This window comes from Micropterus salmoides, unplaced genomic scaffold (assembly GCF_014851395.1).
Source record: "Micropterus salmoides isolate LMB-PRFRI ecotype aquatic unplaced genomic scaffold, ASM1485139v1 Ms_hic_scaffold_1317, whole genome shotgun sequence".
In the NCBI taxonomy this organism is placed as follows: domain Eukaryota; kingdom Metazoa; phylum Chordata; class Actinopteri; order Centrarchiformes; family Centrarchidae; genus Micropterus; species Micropterus salmoides.
The window spans coordinates 12,006-32,016 of NW_024040394.1; the positions used below are offsets into that span (position 1 = coordinate 12,006).

Sequence of the window (20,011 nt, forward strand, 5' to 3'; positions counted from 1 at the left end):
ACTAAGCAGCTAAACCAAGAGAGCCAAATCCAGTTAAAGTTAGATGGAGAGAGCCTTTGGCTATAGTTAAATATACTTACTTTTCTTCCGCAGCTGCTTCCTGCAATTGAAATATATCAACCAACATCTCTGTGATTTAGTTTGTCAACCCACATAAATAAGGAAGTATCTAAATGCAGTAATGGCGATAAAAATCAGCTGAACTAGTCCTGCTAAAAAGGTAACTAGCCTAGCAGAGTAGCAGTAGCTGATATCTCAGCTTTTGACTCTAGTGGAACTCAGTCTGATTTGGTTATTTCTTTTAAATCACATATTTATATGTATTAAATTACATGTTACATTATTACATTCATTTCAAAGTCATTACAAATGACATTTGGAAAGCTGAAAAAAACAAATTGGTATTGTGTTTTCTCATTGTAGTCCATGAAGTCTTTGCAAAGGCTGCAAATGACTTTCTGTTATAAAAAAAACTAGGTCTAAAAACAAATACGAAAATGAGGCATTACATCCTACATCTATTCCAATTTACACAGTCAGGCTGAAACCATTAAAGCTTTTTTCTCAGCTTCAGCTTCTTTTGAAGCCTTGTCTCTGCTTTTGTAGAGTAGTACAGTCTAGTTGCATACTGTAGTGATGTGCACACTGTTGTCCTTTTCTCATACAGTCTGAATGACAATATTACATTTCCACTGTAAAGAGCTGACTTACATTGTAAAGCTGCAACAACATCCTGCTATGGGACTGACAGACTTTTTTATGCTCATGCCAGTAAAGTCTATTTGAAGTGAAACACATTTTAAACAGGAAAAAGAGGGCAGAGGCGAGAAATCTTCTCCGGCTCAAGGCTGCCACCTGCAGGAGAGGGCCGACGCTCACCACCCAGGAAGTTTTCTGTCATATTTCATTTTTATGTTTTGTTATACAGGGACAGACTGTTTTTATCGTCCTCTATCCATTCTACTTATGAGACGTGTCTGTGCATAGTGTCACTTATCAGGATGCCTCTGTCTGTTCTTCTGGCCAATCCCCTGTTCTCTGGTTGCCTCTCTTTTCTCCTGTATCCATCTCCTCTCCTTCCTCTTTCTTGACATCCCTTGACACCTTGATGTTTCAGCCATTTTGCTTTATCTCTTCTCTCCCTCATGCACCTCTTCTACCTCTTTCACAGTGTTTCCTTCTCTCTCTCTCTCTCGCTCCTCTCTGTCTCTCTAGCTGTATACATTACCTGTATTTGTTTATATATTTCTTCCTCACTTTATTCAGTAACCTTTGTTCTTCTCTTCAGTCAAGTCAGTTTTATTTATATAGCCTAAAATCACAAAGGGCTTCACTATCTGTACACGACATGACACTCTCTTTACATCCTCAAAAATAGCATGACAAAAAAAACTCCACAACCAACTGATAAACAGAGAGAACCCTCAGGGAAGAACATCAGAAGAGAAACCCCTTTTGCAGGACTGGCTTGTGGTGGATGTTCATTCTGACCAATAGGGCATTTTAGCAAATTAGCAGTGACCATAAGATGCAGAACAGAAGCAGGAGTAGAATTAGACAAATACACAATTGCAGAGAGAAACAAAACATGAATATAAGAACTGTACTGTATACTTGATATTAAATGTCACATTTTCTCCCCAGAAGCGCCAAATATATGGGAAATATCATAATTTGAGGGCACAGTTGACCAGTGCTTCAACAAGGGGACCGGATCCTACTTATTTCATTTTTACTTAGAAGTTCATCCATCCATCCATTCATCCATCCATCATCAACTGCTTATCCTGCGTACAGGGTCACGGGGGTGCTGGAGCCAATCCCAGCTGACATCGGGCGATAGGGGGTTCACCCTGGACAGGTCGCCAGTCCATCGCAGGGCCACACAGACAACCACACACACGCTCACACCTAAGGACAATTTAGGGTCACCAATTAACCTAGCCAGCATGTCTTTGGACAGCTGGGAGGAAGCCACGCAGACACGGGGAGAACATGCAAACTTCACACAGAAAGGCCTCTTGCTATGAGGCGACAGTGCCAACCACTGCACCACCGCGCCGCCCTACTTAGAAGTTATAAAAACAAAAATCCATTTATTAAAACTAATCTCTTCAGGTCATTAAACCGGTAAAAATGAGTTTTCTAGACATGTACTCCAACATTACCTTAAAATGTATTGAGTGGTGCCCATTGCTTTTGCTATGTTCATGATATTAAAAAAAACAAACAAAAAAAAAAACAAACAAAACACACACACGGGTGTCACTTGTGACACTGTGTTGAAAAGTGGTGGGGACATGGGTAGGCTCAGATTAGGGGTGTGAGGATACAAAATTCAGACAACGGGTGACAATTCAAAATATAAAATGTAACAAGATTCAAGATTCTAAGACTTATTGATATTCTGATGTAGCTACTCATACAGGGTAGAATGAGATTGCACTGCCAGTGAGAAATGCTATCATTAAAAACATTAACAATGAATACAGTGGTGTGAAAGAGTATTTGCCGCATTTATTTTTTTTGCATGTTTGTCACACTGAAATGTTTCATATCAAACAAACTGAAACAATAGACAAAGATAACACAAAATGCAGTTTTTAAATGAAGGTTTTTATTATTAAGGGGTGGGGGGGGGGGAATCCAAACATAGCCCTGTGAAAAGTGATTGCCCCTTAACCTTATAACCGGTTGGGCCACCCTTGACAGCAACAACTGCAATCAAGTGTTTGTGATAACTGGCAATAAGTCTAATACAGTGCTGTGAAGGAATTTTGGCCCACTCATCTTTGCAGAAATGTTGTAATTTAGCCACATTGGAGAGTTTGCGCATTTACCGCTTTTATAACATCTCAATCAGATTCAGGTCAGGACTTTGACTAGGCCACTCCAAAGTCTTCATTTTGTTTTTCTTAAGCCATTCAGAGGTGAACTTGGTGTGTGGTTTTCCTCTTGGAACTTTGCCCAGTCTCTTACTCATGTTAGATTCATGAACACTGACCTTAACTGAGGCAGGTGAAGGTTTTTTTGTGACCTCTTGGATGACCTCTTGGATGTGTCGTCACTGTGCTCTTGGGGTAATTTTGGTCGACCGGCCACTCCTGGGAAGGTTCACCACTGTTCCATATTTTCACCATTTGTGGAAAATGGCTCTCACTGTGGCTCGCTGGAGTCCCAAAGCTTTAGAAATGGCTTTATAACCTTTTCCAGACTGATAAATCTCAATTACGCTTTCAGTCGGCATGGATTTTTTTTTGGATTGCAGTATGATGTCTATCTTTTGAGGATCTTTTGTTCTACTTCACTTTGTCAGACAGGTCCTATTTAAGTGATTTCTTGATTGAGAACAGGTGTGGCAGTAATCAGGCCTCGGTGTGGCTAGAGAAATGTTTTAACGAGGCGATGTAGGTTTGGATCTTTTTTTCCCTTAATAACAAAAACCTTCATTTAAAAATTGCATTTTGTGTTTTGTTATCTTTGCCTAATGTTTCAATTTGTTTGTTGATCTGAAAAATTTCAGTGTGACAAACATGCAAAAAAAAAGCAAGAAATCAGGAAGGGGGCAAACACTTTTTCACACCACGGTAGATAAATAAAAGGTGAATGTTATAATATAGCAGCAGGGACACATATTTATACACAGATAAATACACATGAATGCATATATACACATATGTACATATATATACTCCTATACATGTATACAGTACATATAGTAGCAGAGTTCAGAAACAAAGTCAGATTCTGAATGGCCAGCTATTCAGCAGTCTGACTGACTGTGGTTGAGGTAAATAATGCAGCAGCTTATTTTATCTTATGTTGCTTTTATGGACAATTCACATTTGTTACTTCTATATTTACATTTGTTATTTAACATTTCTTGTGGCAAGCTATTTTTCAGAATATTTTTAACATATGCTTGTAAAAACTGATGGGGATAAAATCAGCCATTTCAAAAAGTGGTGGGGACATGTCCTCAGTGTCCTCAGTGTAAATGACACCTATGCCTATATTTATATATATATGGTTAATTTTTTAATGGGGCCTCTGACCTCTCTCTGAAAATACCCAGCATAACTGTAAGTAACTGGAAAAATAGACACAGTCTTACGACTTCAAATGACTCATCCATTGATTCAGGTTTTGTTGAAATTATATTATGTGTGTTTCCTAAAATACATTTGAGATAGTGATATGATAAGATGTCCAACAGTTTCATATGTCATTTTCAAATGTGTCATGGTTTTTACAAATATGTCTTCCCCATAGTACTCTCTGTTACTTCCTTTAATAGGGTTTGATCCGCGCCACAGAGACAGTAAAGAGGAAGAGGAGCCATTTTTAATGATGTGAAAACACCACATGTAGCATTTTCACATCAATACGTGGCCCTTATTTATCCAGACAAACAAGCTTATTGCAGAGAAGATTGGTGCTGCATCCTGAATTGCTTTATGGCTCAAAGTGAAACATATTCATGCCAGAAAACAGATGGTTACACACATAGATAAATCTAGTATCTGATTTGTGAAAAGGAGCAGTTGTTTTGTTTGGGAATGGGTTTATTAATCTAAGAGCACTAACAATAGTATCCTCATTTGTTCAGTCCAAGGCGTTGCCATTTGCAGAGCATATACTGACCTTTAAAACACAGCACCATTCAAACTTAGACACAGTGTGGAGAACAGACTTCTCATACCCTTCCACTCCCTTTCTGCCTTCTTCTATCTCCTCCATCATACTACTCCTCCTCTCTTCCATTCCACAGTATGTGGAACAGAATGACTAATGATCAGTTGCTCTGTCACACGCCAGAGACTTTCTTTCCCTGCAGCCACGTCCAAAATTAGCACACACACACACATGCAAGCCTGCATGCACCCAGATATTCATAGATTCATGCGCACACACAGAAAAGAGCTCCACCTGAACATTTTTGACCTCCATAACACTATGAGCACAAGATTGAATATGTTACTGGTCTGAATGATTTCCTCCTCTGTCCGACCTTGTATGGTTGTGTGTGAGACGCTGTCCTGCCACAGAGAGGTCAGTGGTCACCAAAAGGAGAGTTTCCCTTTACGAGAACCTCTTTCTGTGATTCTCCAGGGCTCTGTGACACAGATGGCAAGCTAAATAAAGACACAACCTCTGATTTGTGATACAAATGCTCTACAGCACTATCCATTTGGACCTGAACTCCTTGTACAGCACAGTCCTTGATGTTGCTCTCTCTAAGCTGCAGCTCTCTCTGCTGGATAGAAGCAGTCAATACAGATTTCACTTATTGATCCCCGCAGGATGAATTCACATTTCTCTTGCGCCCTCCACAGCAGTAGGTCAGCCTCCTCCAGCTGGAAGACTTTTAGATTCTAGCAAACGCTTGCTATCATGGCACAGAGGATGAGAATCCATGTTGAAAAAAAGACAAAAATTCAGATAAAAATTATGGAGTGAGATGTGAGGTTTTGTTGAGGTTTCTGCTCGCAGCTGTTTAAACAGGACAAATCTGACTTGCCTAAATGTGGTGGCTTCCTGTCCTCTTCCTGACAGAAAGAAAAGGAGCTCTGATCTAAATCGTAAGATGTAAAAAAAATAAAATAAAATAAAATAAAATAACATTTTCTCCTTCCATGTAAAAACACATATAAATGGAGGAAGCACACAAAGATATAAACAACTGTTTTATTAAGCTCTGATGACAGTACAATGCAGGGCACAAACAGACTGTTTTGTGAAAATACAGCATCTTAAACTGAAATCAACATGAACATATTTACAATAAAACAACATTTCAGTTCAGATCATTGTAGAATATTGCGACAACTTAGCAAGTTTTGGGGGATGATATTAGTCGCAAAGTTATAAACAGTGTTAAGAATTAAACATTGAGAGCGGAATTTTCTCCACATCCTGGTCCACCTTTAGGTCTCATATTGATATAATAGAGCTAAAGATAACTGTCCTCCCACTCCTGAAACCAGGCGTGTGTGGTCTGTTTGGTTGTTCAGTTAGTTATATGCACATCAAAAGCTGATTAGACACCCCCTCCCCCTCCTCCCCCCAAAAGGCCAAATTTAGCTCACTGCACCTAATTATGAGCGTGGACGTCAGGATCTTATACTTTTTCACAAATATCATCTGCAAAATATTGTATGTTATCGTAGAATCTAGATATATACATAATATACAGTGTAGTGTCTGTATGCATTCTTTTTACACCCTACTGCTATTTCACAGTGTGCAGTCACTTCAGTGTTCAGTCTAAAATAGTCAGCATGACATGGTTTCTGAAGAAATTCTTTGCTGTCAGCAGGGAGGAAAATAAATGTTATCACAGACTGTTGCTGATGTAAAAAGCAGAAACAGGAAGTCACATGACAGGACAGATACCAGACCTTGAGGATGAGATAATGTGCAGAATTAGAAGATGTTTATTTGCATGCGTCTGGAGATTGAATGCCATCCAAATATTCCTTCGGCCTCTTGTTTCAGGTGTTTTCTTGACACATTTTGTTAGAGCACCTTTACACTCCCTGTGCTTTTCTTTCTGTTAAACTCATCATCATAAGTCATTCTGGATAAAAGTGTCAGCTAACACCAAAAGTATGTACTGAAATGATGAATGATTCATCACCAGTGTGCATACAGTCTTTCTTACAGTTGGTCATTAATAGGGTTTGAAAGTGTCTGTTTTAAGCAGATCGAAATTTCTTTATGGTTCAATACTGAAGGACTTTCTCCACTGCAGTTTAAACTTGTTTTTTGCACTGGCAGATCACTATGCTGGTTTAAAAAACTTTCATGATAAGATAACCTGTTTAGAAAATCTTACTTGCTTGCTCCTTATTTTATACAACAAACTGTCATTAAGCCTGTAAAATAATCTGCCACCACAGTGAGTTATTTATCTAAAAGTAATAGTTTGGCATTTTGTGAAATACACTTATTCACTTTCTTGCCAAGATAAATACCACATTCATGTCTGGAGCCAGCAGGAGGTTAGTTTAGCGTAGCATAAAGACTGGAATATATTGATTCCAGTATTCCAAAATATTGATTTAAGGTGCAATTGTTTGAAAGCGGGATCTCCCTTCTCTCAAATGGCCTTTTATAAGAGAGAGAAAAAAAAGAGAAGTAAAGAGACTTCATGTCCTTTAATGACACTTCTGACCAAAAATAACTGAAAACACCTTCAAACCCAGCAGCTCACTGAGAGGAGAGAGGCCTGCAGGCTGTATGGCACCATCAGCACGGCAGGACATACATACAGTAATGAGGTTAACTCCCAAATGGCACTCTACCATTCTTAAGCCAGCGCTGACATTAGGCTCCATTCAAGTGCTCACCTACATAATGTAGTGCACTTCATGGTTTTCCACACTGACTGGCCTGTTTTCTTCATAATGTATTAACTCTGAACTTTGCTGAAAAATGCATCAAATCCAACAGGAAACGTGGAGGAATTAAGGCTCTGGGGAGGCCGCTCAGTGCTGTGTTGAAAAAATAAAGGAAACAGGTGCTCACTTCTACAAAAATACGAATGTCATATCTTCCAGAGGCTTTCACATGAAAATAATGTACAATAAAATTCACTGCTTTTGAGAGCATTTCATTCTATATATTTAGAACTTTCATTCTGTTAAACTGTTTATTACATAAACTCTTTTCTCTTGCTACTAACAGTGATCAGACATTTTGGCACTAATTTGTTTCCCCATAGTATCCCATCACATCATTACATGGATTTTACACACAAACACTGATCAGATTGACACTAACTATTTAAAAAACAACTGCAAGACACGGCTGTGTTTTTTTCACACCACGTCCGGTAAATTCACACCAACATTTTGTTCTCTTTCCAGCCATCAGAGGGCACAAGAAGTGATGTGAAAGTCACTGAACACACAGATATCAAATTATTCTCATCTTCTTTTAGCATTATTGTAAATAAAAACAATGCGGGACAGCAGCTGCTAATGCAAATAATCTTTATAACTACATGATGTTTAAGATTATTCTTCCATTAGTTACTTTTCAGACTATGTAAAACTGATAAGAATAATGTTCTTAATACTTAAATACAACTGAAGCTTTTCCAGTTCAAATGAGATGAACAAGCTGAAGATGAACTGGTGATTTGTCAATGCATGTCATTAATGGAAAACTATAATTCCTTTGAAGGCACAGTAAAATAAAAAATGTGAACTGTTCAGTAATCACTCCTAATAGACAAAATACATGTAATTCAAATGCCCTCTTCTTTCCTTCCTGTACATTATGATATACATAAATGTGTCCAAGCAAATGTGATTTTGGGTGACTCGCTAACAACGCCCATCATATAAAACCACACTTGACCATTAGCTAGTGGGTTGTAGCAGCTAGCATAGCAACATTGTGGTTAGGATTCCACTATAACCGCAAATACGTCACATTTCAGGAGCTAAACACGCTCCGACTTTTGTTTCACTGTCAATTAAATGTGGCTCTGTGTAAGTTGCTTTTATTGTATAGTTTTATAGTTTTTAAATGGTGCAATCAGACGAGTTCAATCAAACATCTGAATCAAATCACTATGGATGGAACTCACTGTCAAAAGGCCTCAATCATATATTCAGCAGAGGAAAGAAAAGAGCTGAAACAACTGGCCCAGAAGAATTCCCACTGGCAGCATCTCTCTATTCTGAATACAGTTCTGAGAAATCATTAAATGTATGAAACATAAGTGACCTATGACACAACATCTCCTCCTTCGTTGCCTGCAGCAAAACATCACTTGGCTTTACACTGTACAAATGTCAGTCGGTCTGTTGGCACACACATGCAGACAATAATTTCACTGTGAGACACTCAAAGAGCTTCTGTTGGCTGGCTGCGCTCCTGTTCTTCACCTCGAGAGTAAAGTTCACAACAGCAGAACTGACACATTTGAAGGTCACCAGATGGGCAGGCTGAGAGAGTGGGAAACCTGCTACGTTTGCACTGTTTAACATAATTTCTTCCACTACTAAGGCCCCATCCACACGACTACATTTTGGTTTTAAAACTGAGACCTTTTGCTACGTTTGCACCTTCAGACTAAAACGGCGAAAACGAAGACCTAAACAGCAAAGTTTGAAAACGCTGCCGACACCGTTTTTCGTTTTAAAACTCTAGGTAGTGTTTTGGTGCTGATGGGCAAAAATTAAGGACTTTAGAAACGATGATGCAGACGCTCACGTTTAGATCTCTGATAGGGTCTTTTAAGTCATGCAAAGCAGAAAACATGATGCCACTGACAGAGTTTTTTAATTGGTATTTTTCTTAAAATATTTTATTCATAATTTTCACGTGGGGTCACATTCCAAGGAAAATGCTCCCATGAAGGGCAAAAAATACGTTATTTTCCGCTGCCTGCCAACCAGTAAACAAGTGATACACTGTTACTTTGAGTAGCTGGAAATGCTGGATGGTTGTTTACTTATCGAGAAGGAGACAAGGCTCAGAAAGTAAAAGTAGGCTAAACATTACCGCAGTCAAGCGGCGGCAGGGACCTGATGCTTTTTAATGGTAGCAATGCGTCAGCGGATGCTGTAACGTTACATGGATTGGATATGTCCAACACTTACAGTTTGTGTTCATATCTTTCTTTTTTTTAAGTTGAAAGGTGATCCAAATAAAATTTGACTGCTTTTGCAGCGTCTGTAGGGGGTAGTCGCGGTGTGAGCCACTATGTAAGTCAGTTGTTTTGCCCTCCAGGTCACCGCGCATGTCACGTGACTGAAAACTATGAATAGCCTACACTTGTACTCTGCATTTCACCGTATTTACTTTGCAACGACTTCCAGTCTGTTTTCCGCCGCCACAGTTGCTTTTAATTCCCGTGTTACATTCAGTAACAGATCCAGCTCGTTGTTGGTCCATGTATAAGAATTATCTGGTGTGGTTCTTCGTCTGTATTTCTTTATTCTTTTGCCAAATCTTCTGTAACTACGGAGTAGACCATCTGCTATCTGCTTCATGTTTACACCGTCACATGCACACCCAGTGTGAGTGAACGGCCACTAGATGTGTGTTTTCAGCTGTTAATATAGACGGAGATCAACTCTGATACACAGCTAAAACACTGGTGTGGACAGAGATCGTTTTCATTTTAAAACTTAGTTTTTAAATAAAAACGGAGTAGTGTGGATGGGGCCTCAATCCCACTTTCTGTCTCTTATTCCACTTTATTTATCCAAAGAGCCAAATCGAAGCAAGAATTAATCTCTCCGATTATAAACTTTAAAGAGTTCTTTAAAGAGTTCTTCTCGTCCCCTGGTGCAGGACACGAGTCCATCAGTCTGAGCTGCTTCTCCTGGCCTCATGTGTGTAAATGGCTTCAGGTGTGTGTACATGTATGTGTGTTTACATTGGTGTGTGTGTGTGTTTTATTCAGGTGTGTGGACATTCAATACCCGGTAGCGTTTGCAGGTGGGTGTAAGTTGAGTGTGGAGATGCGTGTTCCTGATTCAGGAACGGTGAAGCTGTAAGCTGCGTACGCCACAGCGGAGCCCACCATAAGGCCCGTCATATAGGAGACTGTCATGGTGTTCCCTGGAGAAACACAGAGACAGCAGAGAATGGGTCTGGACTGAGTGTGGAATAGAGAACTAGCTTATCCAGAGTGAGTAGTATTTTTGAACAAGAGATACCGCTGGGACTACGAGTAGCATGTAAGACAGTAACAGCCACGTTAGCAGCTTTGTGAGTGCCTTTCAGCTACATGCTAATGTCAGTATGCTTACAGTGACTATGCTAACGTGCAGATGTTTGTATGTTGTATAATGTTTACGATGTTCACCATCTTAGTCCAGCCTGTTGTATGTATGTTTTGCAGTCTGTTTCAGTAGTAAAACCTTTAAACCTAAATGATCTTGTGATCCTGGGTTGCTGTTCATTTTAATTCTGTTTGACAGTTAGGGAAATATGCTAATTTGCTTTCTTGCTGAGAGTTAGTTCAGAGAGACAATGCCCCTCTCATTTCTTTATGTTAAATATGACGTTACAGCCAGCAGTAAGTTAGCTTAGCATATGAAACATGGGGGCTAGCCTGGCTCTGTCCAAAGATAACAATCTACCTACCAGCACCTCTATAGCTCACTAACTATATCTTGTTTGACAAAAACTGTGTGTAAAAATTATACGTTGTGGGATTACCAGGTGCTGGTTGTTTGTATTGTTTTCTCTCCATTAATACACACATTGTGTGGTGAAACATTACTTAAAACCACACTTTTATCACATGACCTGTTATTTCTTCTGTGCACTGAATCTCTAGCATGTCAGCACCAGCAGGGGTAGGAGGCATGTCAAATGAAAAAAGTAATTAAAAATTAATAGGATTGCAACTAATGATGAATTGATCTCTTGATGATTTGTTAGAGCAATGTATAAGTGTTTGTATGTGAAACATTAGAAAAAGTAGCTCAAAATGATGTATTCAAACAGCAGTTGAATAACTCTTACCTGCCAGCTCCCTCTGTTCGGGCGGCACTTTGCCAGCAGCCTGGATCATCGGCACAGAACCGAAGTAGCCATTGGTGACTCCCATGAGGAGGGAGAAGAGACAGGGCCAGGCAGGGTGGGACAGGGTGGGTGCGTTCGCAGGGTACACACACATGACGAACAGAGGGATGAAAACCACCCTCAGGCAGGAGAAGAAGAGCAGGCGGCCTCCAGACCAGTCGTACGGCAGCGCTGCCAGGATCTGAGGAAAGAGGGGGGGTATTACAGTGATGCTGGGGGTAAAAATCTCTTCTGCTTTGTTGGCAGAAATTTTATGAAACTTATGAAAAGTATTAAAATTTAAAAGGAAATGCGCTTTTCTGAACATTTGACCCTGTCCCTCGTCTACTTGCTGCTTCTGGCACTTGTCAGAGAACTAAACAATAAATCAAAATCATAGACTGTATATCAAAATATCCAAAAAAGAGATTTCTGCTCTTTCTTGTCATCACTCTTTTACTTATATGCTCTAACACCTCTAATTTTCCTTTCCCATTTTCCATTTAATTTCTCATCCACCTCCTTCTCTTTTCCCCCCCAATTTCAACAAAATGCTACAAGGACAAAGTCAAAGCAACAATCAGAGCCAACTTTTTCCCTTTAAAGTCAAAATGATGTCTTAAGCACACCAGATAAGGTTTAATTTCTGAATGTTCAGATAAAGCCTTTGAGCTAAGTACAATTATCCAAAAATAAACCAGACTTTTTTTCCATCCTTACTCACAGGTTTAATAAATGGAGCCGCTCATCTAACAATTTCACTCCAAGGTCAGCTCCAGTGTTAGAGTGTGACTTTGTCTTGTTCCTGCTTCTTTAGCACCAAGAAGATGTACAATTAAATCCTGTAATCTCAGGGATTGTGAAATGAAAGGGGGTCATTCCAGTATTTTCTGGGATTACAAAGAACCAGATACATTTTGGCAGAATGCAAAAGTCAAGGTTAATGTTAAAATTATGATACGATATCCCAGTTAATCAAAATGTATTTATATTTGAGGGCAAGGGCATAACTTCCTCTGGGCATGGATGGGGGGCATGTCCACCTCACTTTTACAATTTCAATTTGAGTTATTCACTAAAATGATCCCTAATCCGTGTCCTTTTACTGTCGAACCACCAAAATCAAGTTAATCCAATCAAAACTGTAAATCTGAGTAATATTCATTACATTGCACTCACAGCATTTAAGCTTTATAAGCAGAAGAGGTGGGGACGCTTCTTCACTTAGGGGTGTTCTCACTTTTGTTGCCAGCGATTTTGACATAAATGGCTGTGTGATGTGTTATTTTGAGGGGACAGCAAATTTACACTGTTATGCGTACAAACTGTACACTCACTACTTTACATTGTAGCAAAGTGTCATTTCTTCAGTGTTGACACATGAAAAGACAGAAAAGAATCAAATATTTACAAAAATGTGAGGGATGTACTCACTTTTGTGAGATACTGTATTTATATTATCTTTTCTAGCATCTCCACATCTCTTAGTCTCCTTTACAGTTTTAAAAAACATGTGACCTCACCTTGCCAACAAAGTCAGACATGTTGAAGGTGGCCATGATGAGGATGGGGAGCCATTCCCCCAAGGTTGGGTTTCGTATCTCTGACTCCAGGCCGGGGAACAGACACAGAGTGATGCTGTAGGTCACCGCTATAGACAACATGTAGGCCCAGATCACACGGGACACCACGTAACGATGCAAGATCATGTCTGGTTAGAGAAGGCACACACAAACACACACACACACACACACACACACACACACACACACACACAGGCGATGTTTAAAAACCTAATGCTCTCATGTTAATTCAGTAAGAACACCCTCCTCTTCCCAATAATCACCGGGGAATGCATTTAAATTTCAAATCCATCTGTTAGAGTCAGAGGGTAATTGAGCAGTGAGTGCACGGGATTAAAACAGAGAGTACCGCGGACACCGGGCCAGCTCTTCCTTATCTTGGCTGTAGGGGCGTCAAATCGCACGTACATCCCACCAACAATGTCCTCAATGCCTTCCTCTGTAGTAGACGGTCCTGTTCCACTATTTCCCTGAAGAGAGACACGCAGAGCGACTTTTTAATAAAACAGACAGATGGCAGACCGAAAAAGGCCAGTCATCAACATTACATCAACCCTTTGATTTCAAATGATCGAATCAAGCGGGGAATCGTCATTCTGTTTCTCATTTCCAGAAAACAGTGTCAAGGCTTTTTGAAGCACATTAACAGTTCATTAAGAAAACACTAGAGGTAGCCATCACACAGTAAATGAACATATTCTCTTGGGGTGGTTTGATCTTTTCAGGGTTTTTAAAAAAATTAGTAATGGCTTCCTGACTGCATGACATCAGCTCTTTATGGCAGTGGCTATTATAGAGGATGGCTGTAAGTGGCTGCAGGTTGACGTAATGATGTTACAGAGAGTACACACTGGACTGCAAATAAGCCAAACACACATACACACACACACACACACACACATTTTATCTTTATACAAACATATAGGGACATCATTCTAGTTGTACTTTCCAAACACACACTTTCATATGCATATCACACAGGCACACAGGTGTGCACAAGCAATAGACACACACACGTGCGCACACGCACACACACACACACGCACGCATGCACACACACACACAATAATCCATTAGTTGATTAGAGGGACTTGCAGGCCAGAAGGCACTACTCTTCTTGATTATCTCATAATATAGAGCGCTGCCTTGGTTTCCCCTGGTAAACAGAACAAAGAGCTGCCTGAATCAGCCTCCAGACACACACACACTTGACTGTAAAATACAGGGGGGACATCCCTCAAACACTGTGTGTAATTGCGTACAAACACACACACATACATGAAAAGATGACAGCCTGAGGTGATGTGTCTTCCTTTGAAGGCTCTGAACACGCACACACGGTGATGAGGAATTTTAGCTTCACGTCTTCAGGCTACAAAGCTCTGCTTCAGTTGTGTTTTTCATTTTTATGATGATCCCTCGCTCTCCCCCCTTCTCCATCTAGCCTCTTGGCCTCAACAGTTTTCTCCCAAATTTTTTCCTTGCATTTTCTCTCAACCTCTCCCTTTCTTTCAAAAACTCCCATCTGTCTCCATCTTTTTTTCCTACATCACCCACACCACTCCCTGCATACCTCAACCCTAATAACCCCTCCCAAAATCCCTTTCTCTTTGTCTCTCTCAATCTTTCTCTTTCTGAGTGGTAGCCAAAAAGCAGTCCGCATCTTAAATAAATGATTCTGCATTTTAAAACACACACAGCCCTCAAACGCTGTGGGCACACCCGCACTGAAACGGCACATAAACCAACAAGGAAATGGAGTTGCATGACACCACAGTTTGAGGCCTGACATTTCCTCCCCGTCCTGGTTCACAAACAGTTTGTTGTTGCAACATTTATGAAGGAATGACACAAGCACAAGAAATTTTAATGAGAAAGTCTGCTGCCACTCCACATGGAGTCAAAGAGTCGAAGTCTCAATCTAACTTGAAAAATCCTGCTAAATCACAATTGAAGTAAAATGTCTAAAATATAAACACTGCAACCCTTTAAAGGATGAGCCGGTATACTGTATATAATGGATGGATAGATGACAAGCAGACACTAGCTGCATACCAAAGCCCTTGTTCACTTCTCCCCATGTAAAGGTCAGTTAGTCATCATGCGTTGCATTGTGGGATTGTTAGCAGAAGGTATGGTATGTGTCAGGGATGCATTTTTTTCATTTCATTGTGAATATGTTGAAGGCACTATACAGAGCGTAAATTTCACAATTAGAACTTAAATATACTTTACTATATAGTAAAACTATCATCATGCTTGCAGCTCTTTCAGGCTGTACGTAGGCACAGTAGTGCTTAGTATAACATCAACATTAATTAGGTGTGTTAGCGTGCTAACATGTGCTAACTAAACACAGAGAAAGCTGAGGCTGATGGGAGTCATTAGTTTTGCAGGTATTTGGTCATAAACCAAAGTACTGGACAAATTAACATTTTGACCTGATGATGGTGCGAGATTAAAGTTAAAGGATCACTAAAGTTATTACAGTTCATGCTAAACAGGGCCTGAATGTATGTAATAAATTTCATGGCAATCCATCCAATAGTTTTTGTCTGGAGTGAAGTAGTGAATCAACCGACTGACTGACGGACCAACGTTGGCATCCACAGAGCCACGCTACTAGAATGGCTAAAAATAAACATTCCGTATATTCACTCACATATAGTCAAGAAACTGTCCACAAACTTACAAATCTTACTTCCTCTGCGGTGACATCATGGTGAACCCGGTATCCCGTCCCGCTGTCACGCGGGTCATGACCTTTGCCCGGGCCTTTGCCCTGGGCGTGGTTGGTGTAGTAACGGACGTATCGGGAGCGGCGGACCAGCAGGTGAAGCAGGAAGCAGAGCATCTCCATGCTGATGGAGACGAGGAAGAAGATAAGCGTGTTCCTCCTCTCGTCTGAGATCAGCAGCTTGGTGAAGATGCGAGACAGGGAGATGATCACTCCTGCTGTACCTGAGAGGGAAAGTACCAGGAGAGCAGGTGAGGGACGAGTTAAGAAATGGTTGAGAATAGAGGAGAAGAAGACAGAGAAAGAGAGGGTGGAGGAGATGAGAATGAGAGTAGGGATGTGTGTGTGCAACTAATAGTCTGTTTGAGCTTACTTACTCTCTCCTGTCATCACCCCCTGCGTGTACCTCTTGGGCAGCATCCCCATGTAACCATAGAAACTGGACTGCTGCACTGAGGAGGGATGAGGGAGCGGTTATCAGTGCACATCAGTCAACACTGTAACAACACAATTTATTTAGAAACACAGCTTTCTGGACCTCCACACGCCACTCGAGAGAAGCCGCTCTGACCTCTGGACCTCCGCTAATCAAACTGTTGCTACTGCTGGCAGAAAGGCTCTGTGTTCACACTCATAGTAACAACAAGGAAACTGCTCAGTATCTGCAAGTCATCAACAGCAGGAGGACTCTGTAGCTTGTTCATTTCATAACTCTGACAGATACTATAATTAGTTAGAGCACCATGAGCTCTGAAATTTTGCATTACACTCCGTATGTGTGTATACAGGAGGTGGACAGAAAATCATCAACAATTTTAAAATGCAGTGCATTCTTATTCTCTGAAGTCTAACAGACCCACAGTAATTATGACCTTTCTGAAAGCTTGTGATTTTTGACTGTTTTCAGAGAGCTTCGAAATATATAGGTTTGTACAGTGGAAGTGGGTTGAAGTTGTAAGAGCAGAGTTTAATGGAGCAGCGCCATTTTGCAATAATAATTTTTTTATCCAGTTAAGGGCTGCAAGCTGTAAACACAATATCGGCATACTGCATTATAATACTATGTTAGCAAACACATCAGCTTTCATCTGGAGTCGTGTTTCTGGCCAGCTGATGAATGTTACTCCAATAATCACTCTGTTTTAGTTCTGTTATTGGTCTCAACCAATTGCTGAGAAAAATATCTGGCCCTTTAGCTGCTAAAGGCTCCACTATGTTCACCAGCTAGTTGCAAACTGTGTCTGTTAGCTGTTTGGTGCTGAGCAGGTAGAATACAATGAAAAATACAAAAAATACAAAAAAACACAGACAGACAAACAGACAGACGTATAGAAGTATTATTAGTAGTACCTGTACATCCAAAGGCCACCACTCCCACTGACACGAGGTTGACGATGTAAGCCTGCCTGGTGGTAAACTTTGCCAGCCACACATCAAACACGCTGACAAAGATCAGTGGCCCGAGAGCTAAGATGTAACCTGCAGAGAAAGAGACGACGGACGGACAGTGAGGTTACGCCACTGAACCAGGTCACGTTGTGATTGCATGACTGAACACATATTTGACAGGGCCGACGTGAAAGCAATATTACTTTCGTCTGAAGTCTATCCCTGAGTTTATTAACTCGGGAGACAAGCTCTCGAGCAGACAACACACTTCAAAGACGTTTCCTTAAGGATGCAAGAGGAGCTATTATAAGCTGCAGAGGGTATGATGGTGAAACCTCGCTCTTACATGTTGTGATCACACGTCTCCTAGGGACATACATTTTTAAAGAACATTTCTTCAATTTTACTCAAAGATATTTTTTTTATTGGGTACACTGAACAGCTTTAATATCTTTATGTTAGTCTCCAGTATCACAGCCTCTTATTTTACAATGCAAAGACATGCAGTAGCATCAAAAAACTTTTTTTAATGAATAATTTTGGGCCACATTTAAATCTCGCCAGTATCAGGCTTCGTCTTTAACAAACCTGATGCAAAATCTGTGTGAATGTACACACTTGTATCTTAAATAGCACAGTGAGTTTATGCTCTGAAAGCTGAAAACAAAACTGAAGATGATGCAAGATTTTTAAAAAGGTAATAGAAAAACAGATAAAAAATGCACTCTTGAAAGACAGCCCCTTGTGAATTCAATGTATTTGGCAAAATTTGTATGAAACATTTTATGAATAAAAAACCAGAGGAGAACTTTCTCTTTATTCTGTCTTTCCATTTTCACTCTGCGTATTCTGTTCTGAAAAGCCTTGAGGTTCCCAGAGAGTCATTACAGTAATAAATGAGTAACAGCAAAAGTACCCATAATGAGAAAGTTTCTCAATTAGAGCTCTGTCTGTGAGCGGATTCCCATCTGACTTACCCACAGTGATCCTGGTGTGCATGCTGAGTCTCTCCACCAGCACGTTGTTGAGGATGACGGCCAACAGAGCCACCAGGATGTAGGTCAGACTCATGTCAAACACTATGGACGTCCCTGCAACACAAGAGCGCCATGACTCCTGGAGTTGGATTTGAATGTATTCTCTCCAGGTGTGCATAGCGTGTCTATAAGATTCATGCATTCTCTGTATGGTGCAGTCCTGTAAGCCCGTGCATGGGTTTATACCTTCAAACTTGTGGTGCAGGTAGTCCCATCAGTGATGAAGCTGTTGTAGGGAAGCAGGAAACCCACTCCAGCCAATAGCATAGCAAGTAGATGCCATGGTAACGGTCATCAGGGATCGGCTCCTCAAAGTCTGAGCGGGAAGGAGAGTCAAGGGTTAGAGAATTCAACAAGTAACTCAACAAACAGTGGGGATAGAAATTACTTCAAGACATCAGAATTAGGTCCAAAGCACTTGATCTTCATTACAGCTATCATGACGAAACAAGCTGCAGCGCAGCAGCAGCAACTGCCCCACTGATGGAGCAGCTAATACAGCAGAGGACCTTGTTCCTGCAGTGTTGGTGGAATCGATCAGAGGAATTGCTGATTATGGACTAGCTGCCCAAGTAGTTTCAGCTGAAAACTGGACTGTTCTGCAGCTGATTCCGTTTCATGGTTAAAGTGTGATGTGCACGTTCTTTATGTAACTGTTCATAATCCTTTCCTAATCCTGTGAGCCACCATTAACAGTGATTTTTGAGCATTATATTTAACAGCAAACTAAAAGTAAACCATGAATTTGAGACTATTTATTTCAGTTGCTAATGCTTTATGTAGTTTAGCATTATGGTAAGTGAGACTATTGCAATATTTTCCTGTTCATCTGCTGGTGGGAGATGACCTGTACTTAGCTCTTCAGTAATTAAAAAGGAGAAAGAAAAAAAAAAAAAAATTGGAATAGAAATTTATTATAATATTGTACTTTTCTGTTTGTTGAGGTGATTCTTCAGTTGGTGCTATTTTTTAAATTTATTTTATTATATTTATTTTTTATTTTATTACTAGTAAGAATGCTCTTTGTCCACTGTATAAACCTGCTGTCATTTTGCCTCTGCCCAGGGACTACAGATGAAAATTAGCTTAAAGCTATCTCTGTCTTGTGTAACATATTTGTTGTGCAATGTCAAATAAATAATAAATAAAATAAATTACACATTAAATACATTCTTATTATTATAACCATAAATGCGATGGCAATGCATACACAACATACAGTTTGTGGTTTTCTGGGCTAAAACAAAACAACTCTTGACACACAGGAAGTGAAGCAGTTCAGGCTCAAAGCAGCAGATTTGCTCCTGTGTAGTTAGCATGATCAGTGAACTTCCACAGCGTGACAGAAGAAGACACTGCAGCACCACCACACTGTGTGACTGCAGAAACTGACAATATGGAGGTGTTTTATGGTGGATGTTCCCTTTATGACATTAATGTTTAGTGACCGTATGAAAAGTATTTGGGTGGTGAACAAGCAAGATCCTCCCAGGGTTTTCTTTGAACCCTCCACACAACATGTCAAACTAATACTAATAAAAGTATATATCTTATCTTAATGGAACTTCAATGTGCATTACCAGTGTACACATTAATAAAACATTGATACAGAGCTGAAATAATATATAAATTTAGTATGAGAAAAAATAAGACTCTCTCCTGCTCTTTCAAAAAAAGTAAAAACAATCTACCTTTAGCCAACATAAAAATGACACCAGCCTCCCACTTTT

General features: G+C 40.1%; 1 protein-coding gene across 1 annotated transcript; it reads right to left on the bottom strand.

Moving 5' to 3' along the window:
* Positions 1-8,213: 8,213 nt before the first annotated feature.
* Positions 8,214-18,597, bottom strand: LOC119901459 (equilibrative nucleoside transporter 4-like; the record flags this gene model as incomplete). The annotated part of the gene is given in 11 exon segments (XM_038717060.1): positions 8,214-10,584; positions 11,497-11,737; positions 13,059-13,246; positions 13,468-13,588; positions 15,820-16,079; positions 16,233-16,307; positions 17,206-17,334; positions 18,222-18,335; positions 18,468-18,494; positions 18,497-18,553; positions 18,556-18,597. Coding segments are annotated over 11 exon segments (1,400 nt in total), but the record flags the coding sequence as incomplete, so codon positions are not given.
* Between the last annotated feature and the right edge of the window lie 1,414 nt (positions 18,598-20,011).